The sequence below is a fragment of the Heterodontus francisci genome, chromosome 9 (genome assembly GCF_036365525.1).
Source record: "Heterodontus francisci isolate sHetFra1 chromosome 9, sHetFra1.hap1, whole genome shotgun sequence".
NCBI lineage: Eukaryota > Metazoa > Chordata > Chondrichthyes > Heterodontiformes > Heterodontidae > Heterodontus > Heterodontus francisci.
In genome coordinates this window covers 84,389,981-84,414,038 of record NC_090379.1, presented here as the reverse complement: position 1 = coordinate 84,414,038, position 24,058 = coordinate 84,389,981, and the positions used below count along the sequence as shown (strand labels likewise).

The 24,058-nt window shown below is 41.8% G+C and overlaps 1 protein-coding gene across 2 annotated transcripts in view; it reads left to right on the top strand.

Annotated features, from left to right (window-relative positions):
* Positions 1 to 24,058, top strand: part of fmn1 (formin 1) — a 578,693-nt gene that overhangs the window by 293,548 nt on the left and 261,087 nt on the right. For both annotated transcript variants that reach the window (XM_068039414.1, XM_068039415.1), the window contains 2 exons: positions 4,100 to 4,187; positions 12,057 to 12,118. In XM_068039414.1, coding sequence (XP_067895515.1) covers positions 4,100 to 4,187; positions 12,057 to 12,118 — 150 coding nt within the window. The remainder of the gene's footprint in view (positions 1 to 4,099; positions 4,188 to 12,056; positions 12,119 to 24,058) is intronic.

The window sequence follows — 24,058 nt, the reverse complement described above, 5'->3', positions numbered from 1 at the left end:
CGAGCAAAGAAGATTAAGGGGTGACAGGTTTTGATAGAGCAAATAGGGAGAAACTATTTCCTCTGGCGAGTGGGTCAGTAACCAGAAGTCATAGATTTAAAGTAATTGGCAGAGGAACTAGAGAAGGAAATAAGAAGAAATGTTTTCACAAACAGTTATTAAGATCTGGAACTACCTGAAGGGATGGTGGAAGCAGTTTCCATAGTTGAACAACTCTTTCAAAGAGCCAGCACTGGCATGACAGGCTGAATGGGCTTCTCCTGTGCTGTAATATTCTGATTCTTACAGTGCATGCTGCAACATGCTCCACTACAGCAATATTTTACCCATTGGGCTGAGTTTGATGAGCACACTGCAAATCACAGCAGCGCGCTTTGAAGTTGGTGGTCTGTCTGTGCGGAGCAGCCACCTCTGAGCTCCTGCAATATTTTGCGTGGGGGCTCATTTAAATGGGGGGGGGGGAGGTGCGGAGCAGCCGCCCCTGATGATGTAGAGGGGGCGGTAGCTCCATCCCTGGCAATGGCGCTGGCACCATTTTTTAAAGGGCTTCAAGCCTGTCACTATCATTTGCATTTTTAAAGGGAACAAAAGTTCAAAATTAAAGTTGCACATGTAGTAACATTTTCACTCCCCACACCTACACCCCCAAGGAAGAATCGATTCATGAGTTGCCCATCCCCCCAAAAAAACGTTTATGCAGATTCCGACCTTTCCCCCCGACCTTTATTAACTTAAAACCTTAACCCCTTCCCACTATTCTGCCACCAACCAAAAGACTGTTCCCCGCTCCACCTCCCCCCCCCCCCCCCCCCACTCACGCTCTGAGAATTACACTCCTCCCCACTCCCCACCAGTGTCTTGCCTCTGATCCCCAAATAGGGATCTGAAGGCATGGGACTTTCAGCCACTCGGCTGGAATATCGGCGTGAACGGCGATAGGTTTATTTACATCTGTTTGTATACATTTTGCAAAGCAAATGAAGGCCCTGCCGCTTGGTGGTGGGGGGCCTGCACCACGGCCTGGCCACCGCCGGTAAAATGCAGTGGGACCTTCTCAGTGTCAGGGGTCAAGATGGGCCTCTCCCGGCAGAATTTCTTGGGGCCCCCGCCACGACCCCTGATGTCGGAGGGCTGATGAAATTCAGCCCGTTATATCATCTAGCTTACTGTGAGTAACACCATGGAAAATTTGCTGTTGTTTATATTTGAAAACATTCCATCTAATGCTTGTTTTATCATACACCAGACCCCTCACTTTTTCACAGGGGCAAAGAATTTTATTTTTTTTAAAAAGGAGAAAGTAAGTCAGTCATCCACAAATTAGTTGTAGCTGCCCTCTGATTGACTTCTGCAGCTTATAAGTGGCTGCAGTTTATCCAGATTTACCCATTTAGAACAGTGCGCTTAGAGGTAAACAGCCAAACCTCTCAGTCCCTGCTACTCACGTGAAACTACCAATGATCAATGCCATGGAGATGCACTAGTGATTTTGAAATATTTCACGTGCAATGGTCAAATTTTCCTTTCGGGATTGCATACATCTGATGTATTCAAACTTTGTTGTGTCTTTTCAGTTTAAAAAGGTTCTGACAGATAACTGATGCCCATGAAAATGAGCCAGAAAGTCTAGTTCAAACAAACAACTTACTGTGAAATACCTTGCATGAAACACGTATTTCAAATTTGTTTGAAGATGTACTGCTTGCAATCATACTTACATCTTTGATGTCTCCACCCCTTACATAACTATCTCCTACTCTTTTCATTCTCCCAGTACGGTTCCCCCATCTTTGCTCCCTCAAGTCTAAGAGGCACAGCTGACATTGTCACCCATTGCCTGATTAATTTTGGCCACATCAAGTACTATTGCTGTTCCAAGATTATCCTGGATAACCCTTGGCGTCCTTTTCAATAAACAACTTCCTCCCTCAACCCCTCTTCCCATCCCTCTTCCCTCATCTCCAGCAACAAGTGTGAGGAATTCATGGAGTATTTTTTGTTTCCATTATGAGCAGTGCCCCCTTCCATTTTTGCCAAATCCTAAGTCCTCTTTACCCAGGATTTTTAACAGCCCAACTTTGCAGTTTCTTCCCTATTCTGTGCCCCCACCCAAGCAATGTGTTCTCCATTATACCTGCTTCCTACTCCCACAATCTACTCTTATTGAACTCCTGACAGCCCAACTCTCCTCTTAGCCCATGCTCTCTGATAGTCGCACTAGTTGTCTGTCCTATCACACCATCACTCATCATTTTATAATAACACTTACCAGCTTCTCAAAAATCCCTTCCTTGACTGCTTTGCCCTCGTCACTTACTGCCCAGTCTCCAGTCTCCAATTCCATCACCTGGCCATGGCCATCAACTCCCATTTCTTCTGTAACGCCATTTGAATTCCTAAATTCTTGCTTCTGCGTCTCCAACAGCAATAATTAAAAAAAACAATCATAATGATGAACAACATCTTCTGTGACTACAGTGTTTTATTCCTCCTCATTTTGCTCAGCCTCTGTGCAGCATTTGACACAGTTGATGACACAATTCTCCTGCAGTACCCTTCATCCATTTTTCAACTCTGTGGGACTAACCTTGCACGGTTTTATTCCTTCCTAATCACCACAACTTCAGCTTTCCTGAAACACTCAAACGTGCCTTTGTCACCTCCAGACACAACTATTCCAACCCTTCCTTGTTGACCTCCCATCTTCTACCCTCTACAAACTCCAACTTGTACAAAGCTCTGTTGCAGGTATTCTATTCCACACTGTATTGTATTTTCCCACAAGCCCTATGCTTGCTGGCCTACATAGTCTACTGTTTCCCAACACATTAAATTTAAAATGTTTAAATTCCTACCATACTCTACGTCTGCAACTTCATCCAACTCTACACCTGAACACTGCATCCTCCTGACTTTGACACGTTGTGCTTCCCTTCGCACCAACCCTAACCCCATCTTCCAACCTTCTCCCCCACACCCCCCATCCATCCCTCCCTCTTTAGCCTCACCATTGGTGGTAGAGCCTTTAGCTGCCTGAATCCTACCCACTGGTATTTTATCACTGAACCTTCCTACATTCCAGCTCTTTGTCCTCCTTTGGAAATAATCTGACTATCCATCTTTTGATCATTGTTTTGTTCAACGCTATTAATGTTTTCATTTCTGATTCAACGTCTATACATTAAGTCGATGAAATGTCATTGAATATTTCTAATATGCTAGGGAAATGGAAATTATTGTTGTAGATTTGCCTTTGTACAACATCTAGTCTAAAGTAAATTATACATATATAAATAATATTGTCTCCATTCCATGGTGTGCATAAAATGGCAGATGTAAAATTAATTCCGTGTAATTATTTGAATTGATGTGTATTTACAGTGTATAGATTGCGGTTGACTATTAATTGAGATTTAATGCTGTAAAACTCTTGCTGAAGTATGCATCCATTGGTGCCAGACACTGCCAGTACCTTACGCAAGTGGCCATTACTTGTCCAATGTGTGTTGACTACTTAATCACAAGGGTCAACATAAGCCTGATCCTAGTCTCACCAAATATCCAGAATTACAATGGTTCAGTTATGTTTAAAAATATACACTTCCACATTTTCATCTAGAGTTATTAGGTAATAATCAGCAGTTGGCTGATTTTCTCTTCTCAATCTAAGGGCACTGAGATTTTTCATAGTGCTCTCAATATCGCTCTGCCTGTCATCAACTAACCAATGAAACCATTTCCATAACCTTTTCATTGCATTTTATATATTCATGCACTAACATATATCAGTCTACTCACATCTATTTCATTCTCATTTGTATGCTGCTAAACAATGGAATTTAATAAATATGATAATTTGGGACAAGTACCAGAAGGCAACACGAAATGCCCTTTGAGGAAAGGAACATGTCACCCTCACCTAGTCTGGCCTGCTCATGACTCCAGTCCCACATTTTAGGGTTGACTTTTAATGCCCTCGTGACAACTAGGGATCAGCAACAAATACTGCTTTACCAGTGTTGCACACATCCTAAGAACAAATTTTTATTAAAGTTCTTTAATGTCAAATATTTTTTCTAAATCACCTTTATAATTTCAGATTGTAAAGTTATTGGATGGCAAACGCTCTCAAACAGTGGGAATTCTTATATCAAGTCTACATCTGGAAATGAAAGATATTCGGCAAGGTATGCTTTGGGTGTTTGAGCAAAATGTATAAAGCTGCTTAATTTTGATTGTTTTATAAATGAAAAATCCTCGGAACATTAAGTACATGGCATTATTTTGTCCTTCAAGAAATGCTTGTTTAATGTAGTAGAAGTTTCCTGCTCTCCTTAAGTCCAAATCACAGTCGCCCATTTTTACAATATTGCAGGTCAGAGGCTGTGAATTCTGCAGCGAGTAACTCATGTCCTGACTCCCCAAAGCCTGTTCACCATCTACAAGACACAAGTCAGGAGTGTGATGGAATACTCTGCACCTGTCTGGATCAGTGTAGCTCCAACAACACTCAAGAAGCTTGACATCATCCAGGACAAAGAAGTCTACTTGATTGGCACCCCATCCACCATCTTTAACATTCACTTTCTCCACCACAGATGCACAGTGACAGCAGTGTTTACCATCTACAAGATGCACTGCAGCAACTCGCCAAGGCTCCTTCAATAGCACCTTCCCAAACCCATGATCTATAGCACCTAGAAGGACAAAGGCAGCAGATGCTTGGGAACACCACCACCTCCAAGTCCCCCTCCAAGCCACACACCATCCTAACTTGGAACTATATCGCAGTTCCTTCACTGCAGGGCCAAAAACCTGGAACTCCCTTCCTAACAGCACTGTGGGTGTACCTACATCACATGAACTGCAATGGTTCAAGAAGGCGGCACACTACCACCTTCTCAAGGGCACTTAGAGATGGGCAATACATACTGGCCTGGCCAGCAATGCTCACATCCCATGAATGAATAATGTTTTTTAAAAAGTGCATGTCTACTCACCATCCTAAATATACCATTCTTTCCAGTTCTGGAAAGCTATGATTTGTGGCCTCAAATCTGTGCTCATCTTCATTACGAAGAAAGAAATTCTGAATCTAAATTGATTTGAATTACAATAGTCTAGATTTAATTTAAAATATTCAGATTTTGCATCAGATTCATCAATCTGATCAAGAAAGTGTTACTTCATATACGCTTTTGCTATTTTTGTCTATCTTCCCCATTTTTTGTTCCATTTTTTTAGATGTCCATCAATATTTTATGTGCACCTACGTTCTGTAGGATTAAGAAAGGAAACAATTGGTGGATAGATCAATTTAAATTGTTTATTTGCATTTAACTTATAGAAATCTGTTGCCATGTATCGATCCAATCTATCCTATTCACCCAGTTTCTAAGTTATTGTACTATCGACATATCTGAAATGTTTTGAAAGGTTTTCACCAGTGATCTTGTATGCAGTCACCATGGGTAGGATTTTTATTTGATTGAGAGGGTGGGTTCGGGGCAGGCGATCACTTAAACCTGCCCCTCGGGTCAGCGTGCCAGTTTCCTGGCTTGAAACCGGTACACTCCAAGTTTAAATGGCTCCGTCGAGAGCTGGATGTGCCAACTCACCCAACATCGCTAAACTGTCTTAAGCCAGCCTGTTAAGGGCCAGTTTTGCATTTTCATTTGGAGGCACGGGATTCGCACAGGGTCCAAACCACAACAGGGTGGAGAAGGTGCAAACACGGTGGGAGGCCATTCAGAATGGTGGGACAGTAGCAAGAGGTTGCATCAAAGAGGGAAGGCTCAGAAAAGGCCCTCAATCACAGGCTTCCAGCCCCACAGAGTCCGGAGAATAATCTGTCATATTTCCTCACTCTTGACAAAGGTGTTTTAGTGGGGGCAGCTTCTGGGGTTAGGAGGGTGGGTGGACAGGTCTCTCTGCGTACAGGCTTCATGGGTTCAGGAGAGGGGGTTTGAGGAAGACTGCACAACCTAACAGAAAAGAAGGAAGGACATAAAAGGAAATTGAATTACGTTACTCTGAGATAGCGTGGGCTAGTTATGAGCAGCATTTCCAGGAGCAGAGGCAGACCCCTGGGCAACAGGAGGGTCAGCAGCAAGGGGCCATAAGGCAACGGAATGGAGATCATCAGCAGAGGGTCTACCACCAAAGGAGAAGCTACCTGGATATGTTGGAGTGTCAGTGCCTGAGAAGGCTGTGCCTGTTCAGGCTGATGGTTGCTGACTTGTGTCCCTTGTTGAGGGTCATCTGAGGGTTTGTGGCAGCTGTTGCCATGATGAAATGAAGCCGCACCAAGCTGCCTTAGTGCAACAATGACGTGGCCAGTGCTTTATCAAGTACAATGTGATATTATTCACAACAGACACACCCAAGTGACCCACATAGTGGCATTACTGACATGATGGCCTGCGTTCACAGCCACTCCTACAAGGCACTCCCTCTGTGGCTGAGGATAAGGTGGAAGCAGACTGCTCGCAAGTGCCTATGGCACTTGGTCTCAGTGTGAGAGTGCTGGGGCAGGGGGGGGAGGGCACCTCCAAAGGCTGCAGGGGCAGCCTCTGTCATAGGGCATAACTCTACAGATGCTTCATCCATCGGAGGGGCCATGGAGGCAGATGGTGATGGTGGAGCCCTGTGAGTCATGGCCCCCTCATCATCATCTGTTGTCACCTCAGCCCATTCATGGTGCCCGTGATCGCTCGAGGGAACCACAAGTTGGGGCGCAGCTGGCATCCACTCCATGCTTCATTGCACCATTTGCGCCACTGACCGGTCAGTGCTACAGACTGTGGCATTCATTCTGTACATGTTAGTGTGCTGTTTCTGCATCCTGTCTGAGTGATGTCGCATATGGTTCTATATGAGGTTGGCCACTCTCTCAGTGGTGGAACTCATGCGCTCAAAGCACTGAGACATTGCAGAGCATATGAGATGAATGGACTCCTCCATTCTCACCCCATAACAGTGCAGTGCCTCAGCTAACTCCAACATGTGGGCACACATCTCACGCTGATTCCCCAGGTAGAGCCACCAGTTTCGTGACTCCCTCAGCTCTGCTTCTCCACCCTACTGAGGAGGGCTGTGCCTGTCCTCCAACCCCCAAGGGAGACTGGCCACAGCCGACTCTGAGTCCCCTGTTCCTCCTGCTCTGAAGTGATGTATGCTTCACCCTGTGCCCCCCTCTGTAATAATGCGTGAGGACCCATCAAGGTGTGATGCATCTGCGCTGGTGGAGGGTGCGAAAGAAAGATGTGACGGTGCAGGCTCCAATGTGCCTTCCTCCTCTAAATTCTAGAGATCTTGTTGGCACTGTGTAGGCTCCTGCCCTTCTGCAGCTGACCCTGTGGGAGACATAAGAGAAGATGGTGATGAGAGATTGGGACATTCAACAGATGCTCATGCTGCTTAAAATAATGAGATAACAGCTCATGCTTTGATAGCTCGTTGAACTGGGAGCATTGCCATATATCCCCTGGACCTGCAGAAATTGAAATGTTTTCATCCTGTCTGCGCAGGACTCCTGTTTCTCCATCCCCAGTGTCCCTATGGCTTGACACTCTGGCCAAGGGCCAGCTCCTCAAAGTGCGTCAGTGTCACAAGCTGTGGCACCTTGTCGTCCTGATGTGTCCTCTTGTTCTCATTGGTGTTCAACTCCCACTTGACCTGCGAGGTGAAGAAAGATGTAGTTAGGATAATGCCCCTCTCCCTCACCACTTGCTGCTTTTCAGTCACATAAGGTCTTGCAGTCTGCACTCCAGCCTCCTGTCCAATATCACTGGGGTTCTGACCTATGCTTATGGGTCATCAATGCTGCTGAGCACATATCTCTTCCATGGTGAGGAGAACTCTATGCACCTTCAGGATGCCACTCTCTTTTGCACTCTGGTGACTGCTGACCAGGATCTATCTTTGGACTCATACCTGAATCATACTCATTCCAGACCTGAGAAGGTCATTGAAACCTTTCCTGCACTGCACCCAGTTCCTCCTCACCACTCCTCTGCTGGTGACTTCGTGAGCCACCTCCAGCCACACCCTCATAGTGAGCCTTGCAGGCTTTCTGTTCCAACTGGCAAGGAAGAGGGTTATGGCGTTCAGTTACCACCTCCAGCAGCACCTCCAGTGAGGTGTCAGAAAAACAGGGAGGGGGTGGGGAAGCTGCCCTGGATTGGGGGGCCTCCCTTCTCACACTCCTGTGCTGTGCTCCTCCTCCCATCCTTTGGACAAACAATGATCTCAGCAATGGCTGCTGCCTGCACTTTAAATTGGGCCTGTCACTGCCTATGTCCTGCCTCCTTCCCACAGCCACTAATTGGGCAGCAAATACGACTCTAGGCCAATTACCTGCTTTCCATATTAAAGTTACCAACACGTTTGCGTTGCCAGCACGGTGCAGGGTCAAGACCTGGAAGTGACTGCGATGTTGGGGTTCCGACCCCGGAATGGAAATCCTACCCCATATATCAAATGATAAGGAGTGTGCTGCCCACGATTTTTCGTCTATTTCCATGTTGGTCAACGAGCAAAACAAAAATGTTCAACGATCAGTTTCATTAAGCTGCCACAAATACAAAGAATAAATTTTGAGAGGCCTGGCGGCAGAAGACTTCACAAAATGTTTCCAGTGTGGCTGTGGTAACTTCATGTGACCTTGGTTATGGTAGCGTAGTTATGTTACTGAACTTGTAATCCAGAAGCTTGGACTAATGATTCAGAGTCATGAGTTCAAATCCCATCGTGGCAGCTAGGAAATTTAAATTCACTTAATTAAATAAATCTGGAATAAAAATGCTTGTATCAGTACTGGTAAGCACAAAACTACAGTAAAGTTGTAAAGCCCCATCTGGTTCACGAATATCCTTTAGGGAAGGAAATCTGCTATTCTTACCCGGTTTGGCTTAGATGTGATTCCAGACCCACAGCAATGTGGCTGACTCGTAACGGCCCTCTGAAATGGCCTAGCAAGCCACTCAGTTATATTCAAGAAGGTGGCTCACCACCAACCTCGCGAGAGCAATTAGGGATGGGCAATAAATGTTTGCCAGTGACTCCTACACCCTGTGAATGAGTTTTTAAAAACTTTCGGGCTTCTAATCTACAATGTGTTATTTCTCTGGTATGGTATCTGTTCTTGGCAACACCTAACCATTTGGTATTGCTATCTCTTTATGGCATTTAATACCCCTCAAATCCAGTGGGCTATCTATTTATGGTGCTTTCATCCCCTTGTGACCCATTGGCTTACCTAACTACAGTTTCTGTGCCATGCCTAATGGATTTCTATCTGTTAAATTCCCCAACCTATCTAGTTGATCCATGCATCTGATTTCCCTGCCAGTCTATCAATACCACACCTGATCATATCATATTACTTTTTTAATGGAGAATCTGAATTTGGAGAAGTCTAAAATCCAGATACTGAATGTTCATACCTACATTTAAATTTTTTATTTCTGCCCCCAAAGACATTTTCAATGTTTGAATTCAAGAGAAGCACCATATTTAGTAATCTTTTCTCTCAGATCTTTAGCTGGCTGAAAATGGTGCATTGCTTTATTCAGAGTTTAGTGCATGTTTTATCTGTTACAACATGTGCTTTATCATTTTAACACACAAGCTCCCTCCATTTCAACATTATAAATTAGTTACTATAGTTATAGTTAAAATAGTCTATTAATCTACCTTGAATTATTTATAAACCTGGAAAGAATTGATATGGTTACTAATTGTTATTAGTTGCCTAGGAATTAAACTACAATGCAAAATTCCTCTTGAGCATTTTTCTTTGCTCGCAGAGTGTACCTTGTTTCTACATTTGTTCCTCTTTAACTTCATAGCAAAAATTAATAGGAAAAGATAATGGTATTGTCATTCAAAATATCTTTGTCTCAATATTGAAGCATTTGAAGTATATGCTGTAATGCACGATAAGAACAGATGGGTCAACCTCCTATTTATTAAACTGCGAAAAGGCCAGGTAATGCTTACAGAGAAATGCAGCACCCAAAAAAAATCAAACAGTAAAGAGCCCAAGATGACATGCATAATGACCTTATTTCTATTGTTGTATTTAAAGAACATTCAGATGTGTGAACACTTTTTTGCTGCTTGCCCAGAACTTCATATTCAATGGTGACAATTTCAACATGGCTGCTTTAACTTTTGTGTATCTTAGCCTATGTTGCAGTTACTGGAGAGAGAAGCCTATTTTGTGCCCAGCACAAACACAAGACATGTTAATTGTGTTTGCACCAACTTTAATGATCTTGCATTGGGTTGAATCTGGATAACAGATTAGAGTTAAAAGTTTTGTTGTATTAGTTTACATTTCAGGCCAGCAAACCACCCTGTTAGACCAGACTTGCTGACCCAAAGCTGAGCAAATCTAGGGGTTTAAAAATATTTTCTTTGTTCTGAATAACTTGTAACATGTGTTCTTTAGAATTTGCCTTGAAGATCAAGGGGTTTAGTCTGATGAACCTGGGCCAGATCTGGTGCCAGAACCATTTTGCTCATGACTTTGTGGGGCATAAGGGCTCTGCTAGTCTCTCAACTGTATGTCAATCCTATCACAATTCTCCGCATCATAAATCACACAGTTATTGTGGTATGACAGAAAGTCAGTCAGACCAGGGGCATCCTCCAGGGAGTGCTCTGTGGATAGCCGGCATGTCTGTTAAAGACTGGCACAACAGACAGGTCACAAAGTTAAGCCAAGAGGGATTTTATCACTGTGCTCATATTCCTCTGGCTAGCTGCCTTGGTGACAGTCTCCTCTGAACTTTACAAACAAAAATGTAATTTTGTTCCTCTCTGCTGCTACATGAAGCATAATCCCTCAGAAAGCTTTCCAGCTAGAAAAAAGATGTTGCATTTGAATGGTCCCAGAAAGTCTGAAGCGAGTGACTTTTGTGCAGTTGAATGATTTTTCTAAGTCACTAAATCAATATAGAAAGATTTGGCAAAGGGGAGAAAATCAGATTTTCCTTGCTGAATACCAAGAAGAATAAACAAAGGAAGTGCTGCTTTGCTGTGGCTACCTGTGGAAAATATTTTTTTTTAAATGCTTCCAACAGAATCAACTTTGAATACAGCAGAATGACATATGAGCTTTTATGGATGGGCTAGGCTAAATGTCTTTTGAAAATAATTAAGTTTGTCTTCAGGCTCAGGATAGCATAAGTTCACACAATCGGTAAATTAATACAACCAAACCAAGAACATGTGGATTCCAAATACTCCATTCGTTTTATGTGTCACAGTACATGAATTTAGTTAGAAACTGTTTTAATGCGTGTGCCTGCTAGTTTGTTAAGTGCACGATGCTGATCTGTTTTTTGTCGTCAGTGACGGTTATTATAACCAAATGGGCACAATGCTACACTAATGATCTTTCTGTATATAAATTCTTGTTTTTGTGAGTGGACACCATAGTGCCACAGGAAAATGTTTGCCTTAATTTACCTCAAAATAGATTTCAAAAGCCAGACTTGGCTGAGCAACAGTTTTTCTAGTTACAAGAATCTAATAAAATTACCAGCTCTTCACAGCATGTGTCTGCTTCCTTTCTGTTTATCTCAAAGTTTCAATAAAGTGGAAAATTTGAGCAGACAATATATATGTTTAGATTGCTAATAAGGATTTGTAACTCTTTAGAGGGCTAGCAGCCTGACAAAGCAATTAAACAACTTCTAAGTCTATCTTGCAACACTATTACATATACAATATTCAGAGCTAGAGACAGTGTAAGATTCGCTTGCATCATTTTTGCCTTGTAAGGCTAGCTCAATAAGTTTTATAACCACAATTGAGAGAATGCATTGTTGTACCTAAACTGGAGGTACCATTGTAGATAGGATATACCAGTTACAGGCCTTTAAAATGCTGGTTCTTTCTGTAAAATATGTAATGTTGCTTAAAAGAATTATAATATTTGTCTGTTTGTGTGAACTATACGTAGGAATTTAGTAAGTATAATTTGGCAGAACATTAACCATTACCAATAATTGCAAGTTAATGTGCCATGTAATGTGTAATTTCAGCTATTTTAAATCTGGACAACTCTGTGGTGGATTTGGAAACACTTCAAGCTTTGTATGACAATGTAAGTACTGAAGCCATAGAAATCACAAGAAGAAGCTCATAAAATAGACACACTTTGCAGTTCTTTGAAAATATATGGTAAGAATTAACAGAATCCAGTTGGTATATGAGTATATTATTGATTTTGGTTTTGTACTGGATACAGTATAATTTGCAATAATACTTCTACCATTGGAAAGCAAGTAAACAGGAAGTGAACACTTCCGAGTAAATGCGTATAATCACTAAACTTTTGAATATTACTTAGTCAAATAATTCTGCGCAAAATGCTTTGGCCCCAAATTTATACACCATTGCCAGCACATTATTGACATCAGAATGACAATTTTATTTTTTGAATCCTGTAAACTGAGCAGTGGGAGGGGCTGGGTGGGGAGAATCCCATTTCTGCTGGGTTTACAACCGTAATGCCTTTGCTGCTGTTTACGATTGATTCTGCAGTGTGTACACTGATGCTGCTAAGAGCTTATTGGAATAAATGCAAATGAGATGGTTGGCAGAAGAGTGGATAAACCCAACATTTGTGGTCCCATAGCATCATGGGTAACAACAAATCAAAAGAGGAGTATCTTTGCCAGCATCAGCTGATACTGGCAGAAATTAGGTAGCCTCAGCTGCTTTGAAGGCAAAGGAGCAGGGAGTACATCACCAGGAGAGCCTTCACATGATAGAGTCCTCAGTGAAAGCTGCAAGAAACATCCAAAATCAAATGACCAATGAAGTGTTCTCATTTGTTTAACAGTTTCCTTTTGTAGCTGCTGTCATTACTCCATTTCCTCTGCCTTCAGACATACAATTCCTTCTGTGCTTTATACATCCTATAACCTCACTGTACCTCTCTGCTCCAACCTGACCCATAAAGTCTTTATAATGTCCATAAATATACGATCATGAAGTAAGGGATCTTCTCTTTTATTGCAGCTGCTTCGAGAGTAGTTATAAGCCTTCGTATCTTTCTTCATAACCTGCTTCACTTTGGTTGTCTAAACAAACATATTTTTCTCCTATTCTAATGCTTCTATGAGGTGCACACTGGAGGTGAATATCACGAGAGAAAGGACTCATAGTTCTGAGGTGGCCCTCCTCCTATGGCAGGTTGGCCAAAGAAAGAACATTACGCTGATATGATTTCTTGATCTGCCATTTGGGTAGTTTGGTCTTGCCTCTGATATCCCACTTGTGTGGTACTCTGAGGGGATAAGTCAGATTCCTGGCATGTGCTTCTGGAAGTGAAACCTTGTGCTGGTTACTCCAACCAAAACCATTCTACTTTATCCTGCATCTGTTTTCTCACTATCAGAAGATTACAGATCTAATGACTTCAATCAACTCTGAGAGACAGCAACCTGCATCTGGACCCCAAGTATGTGAAAGCCAGCACATGGTTCCTGCCTAATCTGTTCCCTACTGCTCCTAGGGTAGCAATATGTGTTTCTATTGAGAAGGAGGCACTGGTCCTGGATCACTTCTGAGGTAGGGCTTGCCAGAGACTCCAATAAAGCTGCTCTCTGAGATTAAGGAGCCAATGAAAGGTCAAGGGGTTTTTGGTTGTCTGTTGCTTCGTAAGTGCGCCATGGCAATTCTTTGGGTCTGTACCCACTAACCTTCAACTGCATAGTCCCATTGATCTTGCTATCTTCCATGGCTAGTGCAGCATGCCTCCCTGCCAGCTCTTTAGCCTGTTCTTCAGTTGTCAGCTTGCTAATACGCTGTATGTCCCTTCAGGTCCCATGGCTTTACGATAATTGTCCACAAGCTTCTCATGCAGCGCAATTGAGTTAATTAGGTTTACATTGGCCTTTGAAAGAAGTCTTTCAGGTGGAATCAGACAGCTGATATAATTGATTTGTTGATAGCACCCTGGGTTTTAAGGGTCTTCATACAAGTAATTTGTGATAGCTGAGTATTGTAAGATAGAGTTTGTGTATCCCTAAACCATATTGCAGTGTGAAAGATGACTTGTGCACTATTCATTTTAGAGAATCAACAATATGTTGGTGTACATGATGCCAAAGACACTACTGTGCCTGCCATGTCAGGTCTTTGAACTTTTTCTGAACCTGGTCTGCAGTTCTGGAGATGAGGGAGCTGGCGCTCAGCCACTGCTATCTCCCTCCAAATGGTGCATAACACATTATTCTAAGCTATCATCTCCTCTGCGTATTTCACCAGGAGTGCCTGAAGCTCACTCTTGTGAACATTTTGGGTTTTTCTGCATCCTTCCAGTACCATGCTATCTTCTTTGGCTGCTTCTGCCTGCTCTTCCAGTTGAAGACATTCTTTACAAGTGGCACAAAATCTCACGAGTCATCTATTATAACTATCTTGTAATCAACTCAGTCTTGCAAAAGGTCATTTAGTAACCTGCTATACCTTGGCTGCTGCTGAAATCTTCAGCTGCTGTAAGCTTTTGAAAGGCTGCACTTTAAATTTCCAACCTTCCCAGCACAATACACACATGTTTCAGCAGTGTACATTTAAGTGAATCAGTGGGCAGATTCAAACTCAGGGGTGCAACTTTGGAACAAATTTCAGGGCCTTTATGTTTTACCAGTTGTTAAAGCTAAGATACTTATTTTAACATCTAACTGATCTGAAAGTGATGTACATAGAACATAGAACATAGAACAGTACAGCACAGTACAGGCCCTTCGGCCCACGATGTTGTGCCGACCCTTTAACCTACTCTAAGATCAAACTACCTACATACACTTCATTCTACTATCGTCCATGTACCTATCCAAGAGTCGCTTAAATGGCTCTACTGTATCTGTGTAACAATTACATATGGTACTGGCTGTTTTTTTTGATAAAAACAGATGAGTATTATGTTTATTCCATACTCTCATATTCTAATGTATTCATGAATGACAAGTTGTCATGTAAGTGTTAAAGTTAAGGAGCTGTTGAACAAGCCACAGTTATGTCGCCCATTTAAATGACAAAAATAAACTCAACAGTAACATCAGAACAACAATTGATAATATGCCTTGTGTATTCAATAACAAGTGATGAATGAGTTGCATAATTAAGGGGTTTAGAAACTATAGGATTGGTGCAGAGAAAGACAGACTCATGTATTTTTGAAGTGTAGTCACTGTATTAATGTAGGGAAACATGGCAGCCATTTTCACACAGCAAGGTCCCACAAACAACAACGGGATACATGACCTATTTTAGTGATATTTGTTAAGCAATAAATATTGGCCAAAACACGGGGGATAACTCCCCAACTCCTCTCCAAATAGTGCCATGGGAACTTTTACGTTCACCTAGAAGGGGCCTTGGCTTAGCATTTCATCACAGCACTGCCTTCGTGCTGCACTGAAGTGTAAACCTAGATTATGTGTTCAAGTCTCTGCAGTCTGACTTGAACCTACAATCTTCCAACTCTGAGATCAGAATGAACCAAGGCTGACACTACAATGGCCAGGATTTTGTGGTCATAACAATGTCAAAACTGTTGGTGTTTGCCATCATTGCATCTCTGAAACTATTATGCCAATGTGTTTTGCTGAATGATAATTTTCTTTGGTCCACTGACTGGAGATCTGAATTAATATTTTTTTGAAGAAATTTAAAAAGAGTATTTAAAACAGGATGACTGCTGGCAGCTTAAGATGATCACCTAGTTTGCTACACTGTATCCTACATTGCAAAGGACTATGAGGAGGGAGCTGAAATATCTGCTAATTCCCCAGCAAGAACCAAGACCCAGGAAGTTTAAAGGAATGGCTTGTTCTTTTCAGCAAGCAGAGAAATACTGTTAACTGCTATGTTTGAATCACTGAGTGACTGTCATGTGACCAGCCCCACCCCATCTGTGGTTTTTAAGCTGGTGTTTTTCTCTACAGCATCTGGACTCTGACATGAGCAGATCCTAAGTGGGGGTGTCTCTCTCTCTCTCTCTGTCCATTCCAGCTTGACCGCTTTCAAATCCTGCCTGTTGACTGACCACCTTTGCACACTCTGGCTCATCCACAACGCTTTCTCCAAGAGACTTACCGAACCAGTCATCTACCACTTCAAACTAAAAGCCTCAGGACCACTGAATGCCGCTAGAAGCCAGCTGAATCACCAAACTCCACAGACTGTGTACCTTTTTTTAGGGACTCTTAACTCAACCAATCTACCTTTCCTCACTCTGTAACCTATTTGTGTGTGTGTAAACCTCTAGTGTGTGTGTGAGAGTGAAAGTTGGCACATTGTTTATTATTTTTATTCGGTTTAGGTGCAATAAAGTTAACCCCTTTCTTTGTTAAACTCAAGAAAACCTGTCCGATTGGTTCTTGTTATGATCATAGCAAGTAAGTAATCAAACACCTACTGAATTGGCCAATACATCCACTTTAAGAAAGAATTAAACCTGTTGTGGTCAAACAAGGAGAGGGAAAAGAGGGAAGTCTTTCAATCCCTCCTCAGATGACCATAACACTGTCAGCAATTTCTGGAGTTTGCGCATGTGCAGTTAAACACAGAAATCCAGACGTTTCTGTCAGTGATTCTACACTTCCCTCCAGGGTCTGTAGGGTGCATGGTTGGAAGTCCCCCCAGACTGCAATCAAGTAGAAATCATGGAACTGACAAAAACATGTCATTTTACATTGTAAAAAACCCTTTAAAAAGTTGCACCTTATTGAGTGAGGTGTAACAGGGTTTTTAAATGGTATACTAAGTTCATAATTATTGTTGAAGTCAAGTTTCTCCACTATAATAAAAAATCCCACATTTTAAAAATAATTCTTTTAAAGATGATTTGATATTTTAGCTTCTGTCTTAATCCAATGTGTATATCCCAATCATTTATTTCACTGCCTGTAAAATTTAAAATTAAGAGTGAAGAGATTCCGTGGGTTGTTACTCCTGGGTTGCTGTCTCTGAGAATACTTCACTGTCATTGGCTGCTTACCCTGCTTGATGGTATCAAGACTGCTGGACACCTGGCGATCCCCTTGACTTGGCGCCAGATTCAAACTGACATGTGGAAAGGGGAAATCCACATCACATAGATAGCTAGAGCTTTGTCGGCAGCTTTCTTTGAGGGCAGCACAAGTGCCATTCATTTGCCACTGACCACGAAATCCAGCCCAGTAACTCAAATTCTGAGATTGTGCAAGCATATTGTAACCACTTATAATAATATAGACAGTATTTTATGTGCAAAATACTTACCCATGCTGTAGTTTACTTGAAATGTATGTTTTTTGCTGATCAGTCAGGAGAAACTGCAAACTTGTATTCATTACATATTGATCATAAGTGATAAATAAAGGGCTTGAATTTATATAGGATCATTCATGTTCTCAGGACATTCTAAAGTGATTAACAGCCAATTAACTACCTTTTTTTGTTCGAAGGGAGCTATCAGTTATTTTTCTTTCCTGTGATACCAGTTTGCTTACTACATTCATGGAACAGCATAGGAAGATGTCTGTTCTGTACTTCATCAACAGCCTTTAATATACAAATGTTCTGCCAGCATAACTAAATATGGGGCATTCTGTTAACGTAAACATTGAATATAAGTTGCTAACGAAGAAATTCTTCACTTTTTTGTTGATCTTAGTTGCAGAGGTAAAATAATTAGCTAGTGACCCTGGGCTGAGGAGAAAACAAATCAGTCGAGGAACATAGGAGCAGGAGTAGGCCATTTAGATCATGGCTACTCTGCGACCTAACTCCATGGTCCCATATTGCTTAGCACCTCTGGATAATAAAAATCTATCAATCTCATTATTAAAATTTACAATTGATCAAGCATCGATTGCCTGCGTGTGTAAAAATGTTTCCTAATTTCCGAATTTCACTACTGAAAGGTCTGGCCCTAATTTTTAGCCTATGCCCCCAGTCCTAGACTCCCCAACCAGTGGAAATAGTTTCATTCTATCGACCCCATCTGTTCCCAGTAATATCTTGAAAACTTTGATTAAATCACACTGTAACTTTCTAAATTCCAGGGAATGCAACCCTAGTTTGTGTAGTCTCTCCTTGTAATTTAACCCTAAGAGCCCAGGTATCATTCTGATAAATCTACGCTGCACTCCCTCCCTCCAAGGTCAATATATCCTTCCTAAGGTGTGGTGCCCGGAACTGCTGACAATACTCCAGACATGGTCTAACCAGGGCTTTGTATAGCTGAAGTATGGCTTCTACCCCTTGTATTCTGGTCTTTTAAATATAAAATCCAGAATTCCATTGGCCTTTTTGGTCATTTTCTATACCTGTTTGTGACATTTTCATGATCTATGTACCTGGTCGCCCAAGTCTTTTTGGATCTCCACTCTTTCTAGCTTTTTCCCAAGAAAAAGAGCTTTAGAAAGTACCCTGGAGTACCCTGGTCGATCCTTTTTAAATCCAAACATTTGCCTACATTGAAATCCATTTGCCACAGTTTTATCCATTCACTTAATCTATCAATATCTCTTTGTAACAACCAACGCTAATCATTGTCTGCTGGAGCCTGCTGTAAAGCGCATTCATGCCAATATTGGGTATGAACAGGATTAGGTGCAGCTTGGATATTCCTTGAGATCAAGCAAGCTGGCTGTTATTAAATGTTTACAATTAACAGAATGTCCCATATTTTTGCTCGCACACAAGGGGCTGGATTTGTGCTGGACGTGGGGCTCCTGGTGCCGGGCTAAAAGGTGGGGGGAATCCACCCCTACCTTTGCGTGCCCCTCACCCCTCCCGGAGTGATCCTTCAAAGTTTCAGGAGCCAGGATCCCTGTCCCCTTAAAGGACGCTTTGAACTGGCAGACAGAGGCTGCTGTCATCCCATCAGTCTGGAATACATTTAAACCTAGGTCTTAGAGGTGAAAGGATAGTACACTTTCCAGTGTGCCTCCCAGTCTCCAGCAAAGGTCTCTTTTGGAATCCGTTTCAAACTTATTTATTTTCTGAAATTAGTTGAATACCACATTGTCAGGGATGATTACTACCCGTTACATACAAACACCTCAATGTCTAAATTAAATGTTACAACCAATACACCCTGTAAATAAACATAATTAATTACCACAGCTTTGGTAGAATCACAAAAATGTTGCTTCATTTTTATTAGGGCCCTTCAGGATCTGACATTTCATGACAACACAAATGTTACGTTGGAAGGAGTGGGTTAAATGTGCCCACTGTTCTTCTCACTTTATACATTCTTATTCTTATGCTCTTATTTTATCCTATGTGAGTGCCTTTCTGTAGAAGCACCCATAACTGTGGATTTGTACTGTATTGCATAACAATCATTTTTTTTTCATAGATGCTCACATCTATTAGTCAAAAATCCATTGTGTTTCTTTTGTGATACCACATACTAGTCAGGAAGTAATAATTCATTCACATCTCCTGACTGACTGATGAAAACATGTCTTCATGTCAGTTCCCTTTGGGTGAATGTTCCCAGTCTTGTAAAAAATCAGTAGCTGAGGCCATGCAATTGTTCAACATGCTTGACAGGTGAAAAAGTGCCCATGTCCCAGTGTCATTCTCTGTTTTTGTCACATTGGCTTCTGCTGTGCGATGTGGAGATACAGTTGCACATTATAGTGCAAACCTACTCCCTGTGTGTACCTTACTTAAACCAGTTCTCTTAACAACATCGATCCATATTTGATCAAGTTTATAATACCCTTCTCCAAACATCAGGCCACTTATAGTTTATTTCTATGATTATGGAAGATAATTTAACTTTTTAAATATCCAGATTTTAAACCTTGGAAGTTGAATACTGAAGAAAGGCAAATTCTCACACATGGTCCAGTGTGTAGAAACTGGATAAAATTAATCCAGTTTGTTGCAGAGAAGCACAGAGAGACTGTTACACAACATATGCATTAAAAGTGTACTTCTGCCAAGCAGAATCATTCGTGTCTTTAATGAAAGCCAGGAGAATGGGCTGGGGATACGGAGGGAGATTGTGGGGTGAGGTGGGGTGGCACCACAGCCCTTCCTGAGCTGCCCTATCAAGAATCCAGCTTATTACATCAGAAAAAACTCCTCTTGAAATTTTTCTTGCACTATCCATTTATTATCACATTTTTTTCAACAATACTTATTTCATTGCCTTGCTTTGTTTTGTGCCATGCAAGTTAAGTTGCTCTTGTAAGTGCTTATTACAATAGCAATAGCTTTGAAATTTGTGCAGTTCTAATACTGTAGCTGTAGAGATTACTTCAAATCCAATGTTATTCAGAATTGCTCTCCTGGGTAGTTTACATTTGCGCACAAATTCCACAATTTTTATGAGAATTTTGTATCTGTTCTATACTCCTTTGACCTATACATTGAAAAAACATGTCTGCCCCTCTTTATCCACCTTACGGCCACATTGTAGCATCTCCCATTTTTCCCTCTTTATTTTGCTTTCTGTACATGATTTAACATTGAATTAAATATTCTAACCTACACTTGGTTTAGACTCCACGGGGTGAGTTTTCCTGACCCTGTAATTGTGGGCTTGGGGCTTGGAGGCACGGGGGCCGAGAAAATAGTGGGGAGCCATATCGGGACGGCTTCCTAATGCAGTCCCACCACCAGGGAAGTTTCCCATGGGCAGGTAGGGATCCTGATCGGCTGCCCGCACCACAGAGGTGGGCAGCCGATTAAGCTGATTATGGAACCAATTAGGTCCGATTTCGTGGGCGTATCAATATCCGCCATCTCCATAGGGGAGCCCTCCCTACGGCAGGCTGGTGAGTGGGGGAGGGTGAGTCAGAGCCAGAGGCTCCATGTCCTAAAGAGGGGGCTGCCAGCAGGAAAGACTCCACCCATGGCCCAAACAATTCACCCGATGGGTTTTCCCCTTCACCTCGAGGGATCTAATGTCTTTGCTCCGATAATTTTACATTTCAATACATGCCTCCATGGAGCAGCCGAGGCTCCAGAGCTGCAGTCCTCTAACTGGGCCGACAATATTGAGTGCCCACCCACCATCCTTATTAGGTGAGTACAGAGACAGCCAATTAGGAGGCCACCTCCTGGTAGATTGTATCGTAGGGCATGCTGTCACTAACAGTGAGCTCGGTACCCCATTTGGTTCCAACTTTGAGGTCCTATAGCCCATGGGAAAATCTAGCCCTGCATATCTCAGTAAGGATTCTTCAATCTGTTTGGAGAAGCATGCTGTTGCTTGCCCTTTTCATACAGATCCCAGTTCCTCTGTAGAGAGCACTACGGTGTATCAGACTCCCTATGACCATAAGTTGCTGTTTAATAACCCACAAAAATATCTGTGGTCAGCTGTAAGCTAAAAGAGCTGCAAAATGGGCTATCATGTGATATGTTTTCTACTGATGCTCTTCCCCTGCTTACCATGGAACCATAGTTAGGTAAGTGAGCTTTTACAAATATGTAGTCCGTCTTTTTTACCTTCTCCCCGCACTCTTCTGTAACTTGAAACCTGTTTTTCAGGTCTTTAGTGCAGCTGTACTTTAAATGCAACCAATTGCTGATAGGTCAGATATCCTGCCCACGTGATAGATGCTCCCTGTGCCTGGGCCAAAGTACACAAAATGATATGAGCTCAGCTGGGCTGACAAAATGCACACACTGCGCTGCTCTCCTACTGGAATGGTGGCAAGACCAGATAATTGCCCTCGAATGAACTGCATTTTGAGGAAACCAGACAGTTACAGGAAGGAAAATAATTTTTTTTTTAATTCTTTGAATAATGCGACTGGAAAAGAACTAGTTTGTAATAGCACTTTGTTTGCTTAGATCAGCATTAGAAATTTCTGCTTATTTTCTGAGCTATCTGGCTGAGCTCTAATTGCTACCTTCTTATTGATTTAGTTCAAGCATGCAGTATAATTTGAGGTTTCAAATGTTATTCACAAATCATTCTCACTTTGCCCTCATAGTTGACAGCATCGTCCAGAACTCTCAATTGAACTGAAATTATGCCTGTATTCTGGGCATTTACTATTTCATCCATAATCTAAACCAATAGTGAATAATGGAATGAAAGTTTTTTTGTGGCTAGCTTCGCAGTGCTTAGAGATTGTGTGTGGTACTTTCTAAAAGCTGATTTTGATGTCAGTGATAAGATTATATCAGCTAGGGACCAATGTTATAATAGTTACTGTTATGACCTCAGTGAGACCATTGACGTTAAAATACGAGATATGAGCCCCCAGACCAATTTTAAAAATTACATAAGATTTCATGTTTTGAGACTTTTAATTTAGTTGATATAATAAATCTCTATTAATCAAATAGTACTTTTTAAGTAGCTGATACCCAGATTATAAAGAGAGGTATTTTCTTTACTTGTTAAGTTACTTGAAAACCTCACCCCTGCTTATATGCTACACAATCCTTTTTGATGGCGAAATCCATTGTGTTAGAAATCCCAAACTTCTCCCAGTAGCAATGGGTTGGATCTCCCAGACATTTTCCAAAAAAAAAATTAGTGTCCTCTTCGCTCACTTCGCCAAGCACTTCTGACCTGGACGTCTGTGAATAAGGCAAATCCTAGTGATCCTGCTGATCTTCTTCTCCACAGGCTTCAACCTTGGAAACAGGTTCAAGTCTTCGCAGTCTTTTACTGTATCAAGCTTCCTTGAACAGATGTCGCCTCGCTCTCTCTCTCGAGCTACACCCGCTGGTTGCCTTCCTTACAGCCTGCTCTCAGGCTGCAATTGCTGGTTTCTTCTCTGACAGCCTGTCTGTCTTCAGAAAATCAGTTAAATTTGTCTGGACTCAAAAGTCAATAGTTTATTGTCCAGTTCCAATATGCAAACTCTAGAAGTCTGGTTTCACTGAGGCACCTGGGCCGTCCATTGTTCCCAGGTGTTAACAGCTGCTTAGTACATTTGCACCTTCAGAATCACTGAACCCCTTTTATGGCCTAAATGTCTGGGAGGGTGAAACCCGGTGTTCATTAGGTGTTACCCTGCAGTGTCTTTCTTTCAAAAAAAAAGTCATTGATCTGTCTTATCCTTTAACAGAGTAGATGTGAGGTCACCTGACCATCTGGACTGCATCTTAAACTTTTAAAAATCAATATTTTTAAAACATAATTATGTTACAAAGTCCAGTTACCAATAGAAGGAAATCTTTGTCCTTCTTACTGAAAAAGAACAACTGATGCAAGTTGGAACAGACTGCTGTACTGTCTGATGTATTCCATGATATGGCAAGTAGCTAGGACTGTGAAATTAAAAGAAATGTGAGCAATTTCTTAAGTCTTCTGTTGCAAATAGTGATTCAGAGATCCACACAAGCATTCCAGTTTTTAAGCCATCTTCATACTTAAAAAGGGTCATGAACTTAAAAAAACATTGCAGGCAACTAAAGATCAACTTAAGTGGTTCTTCATACAGCAAATGAAGTATCTAATTTGAAGATAATATTTTATTGCTGAATTCCTTTTTTTGTAAAATTAAACTGCACTAGCTTTCCAGTTTGTGCAAGGGCAGTGCTAATGTTACTGGACAATAAATCCAGAGGACCAGACTAATATTCGGGATACACGAATTCAAATCCCACCACGGCAGCTGGTGAATTTAAATATATTTAGTTAATAAAATGTGGAATAAAAATCTAGTAACAGTAATGGTGACCATGAAACTATCAGATTGTTGTAAAACCCATCTTGTTCGCTAATATCGTTTTGAGAAGGATATCTGTCTTTCTTACTCAGTCTGGCCTACATGCCACACAGCAATGTGGTTGACTCTTAACTGCCCTCTGAAATGCCTATCAAGCCACTCAGTTGTATCAATGTGCTCCCGAAAACTCGAAGAAAAATAAAATCGGATGGACCACCCAGCATCAACCTAGGCAATGGAAACGACCCTGCAAAATCCTCCTTACTAATATCTGGGGACTTGTGCCAAAATTGGGAGAGCTGTCCCAGACACTAGTCAAGCAACACCCTGACATAGTCGTATTCATTGAATCATATCTTATAGAAAATGTCCCAGACTCCTCCATCACC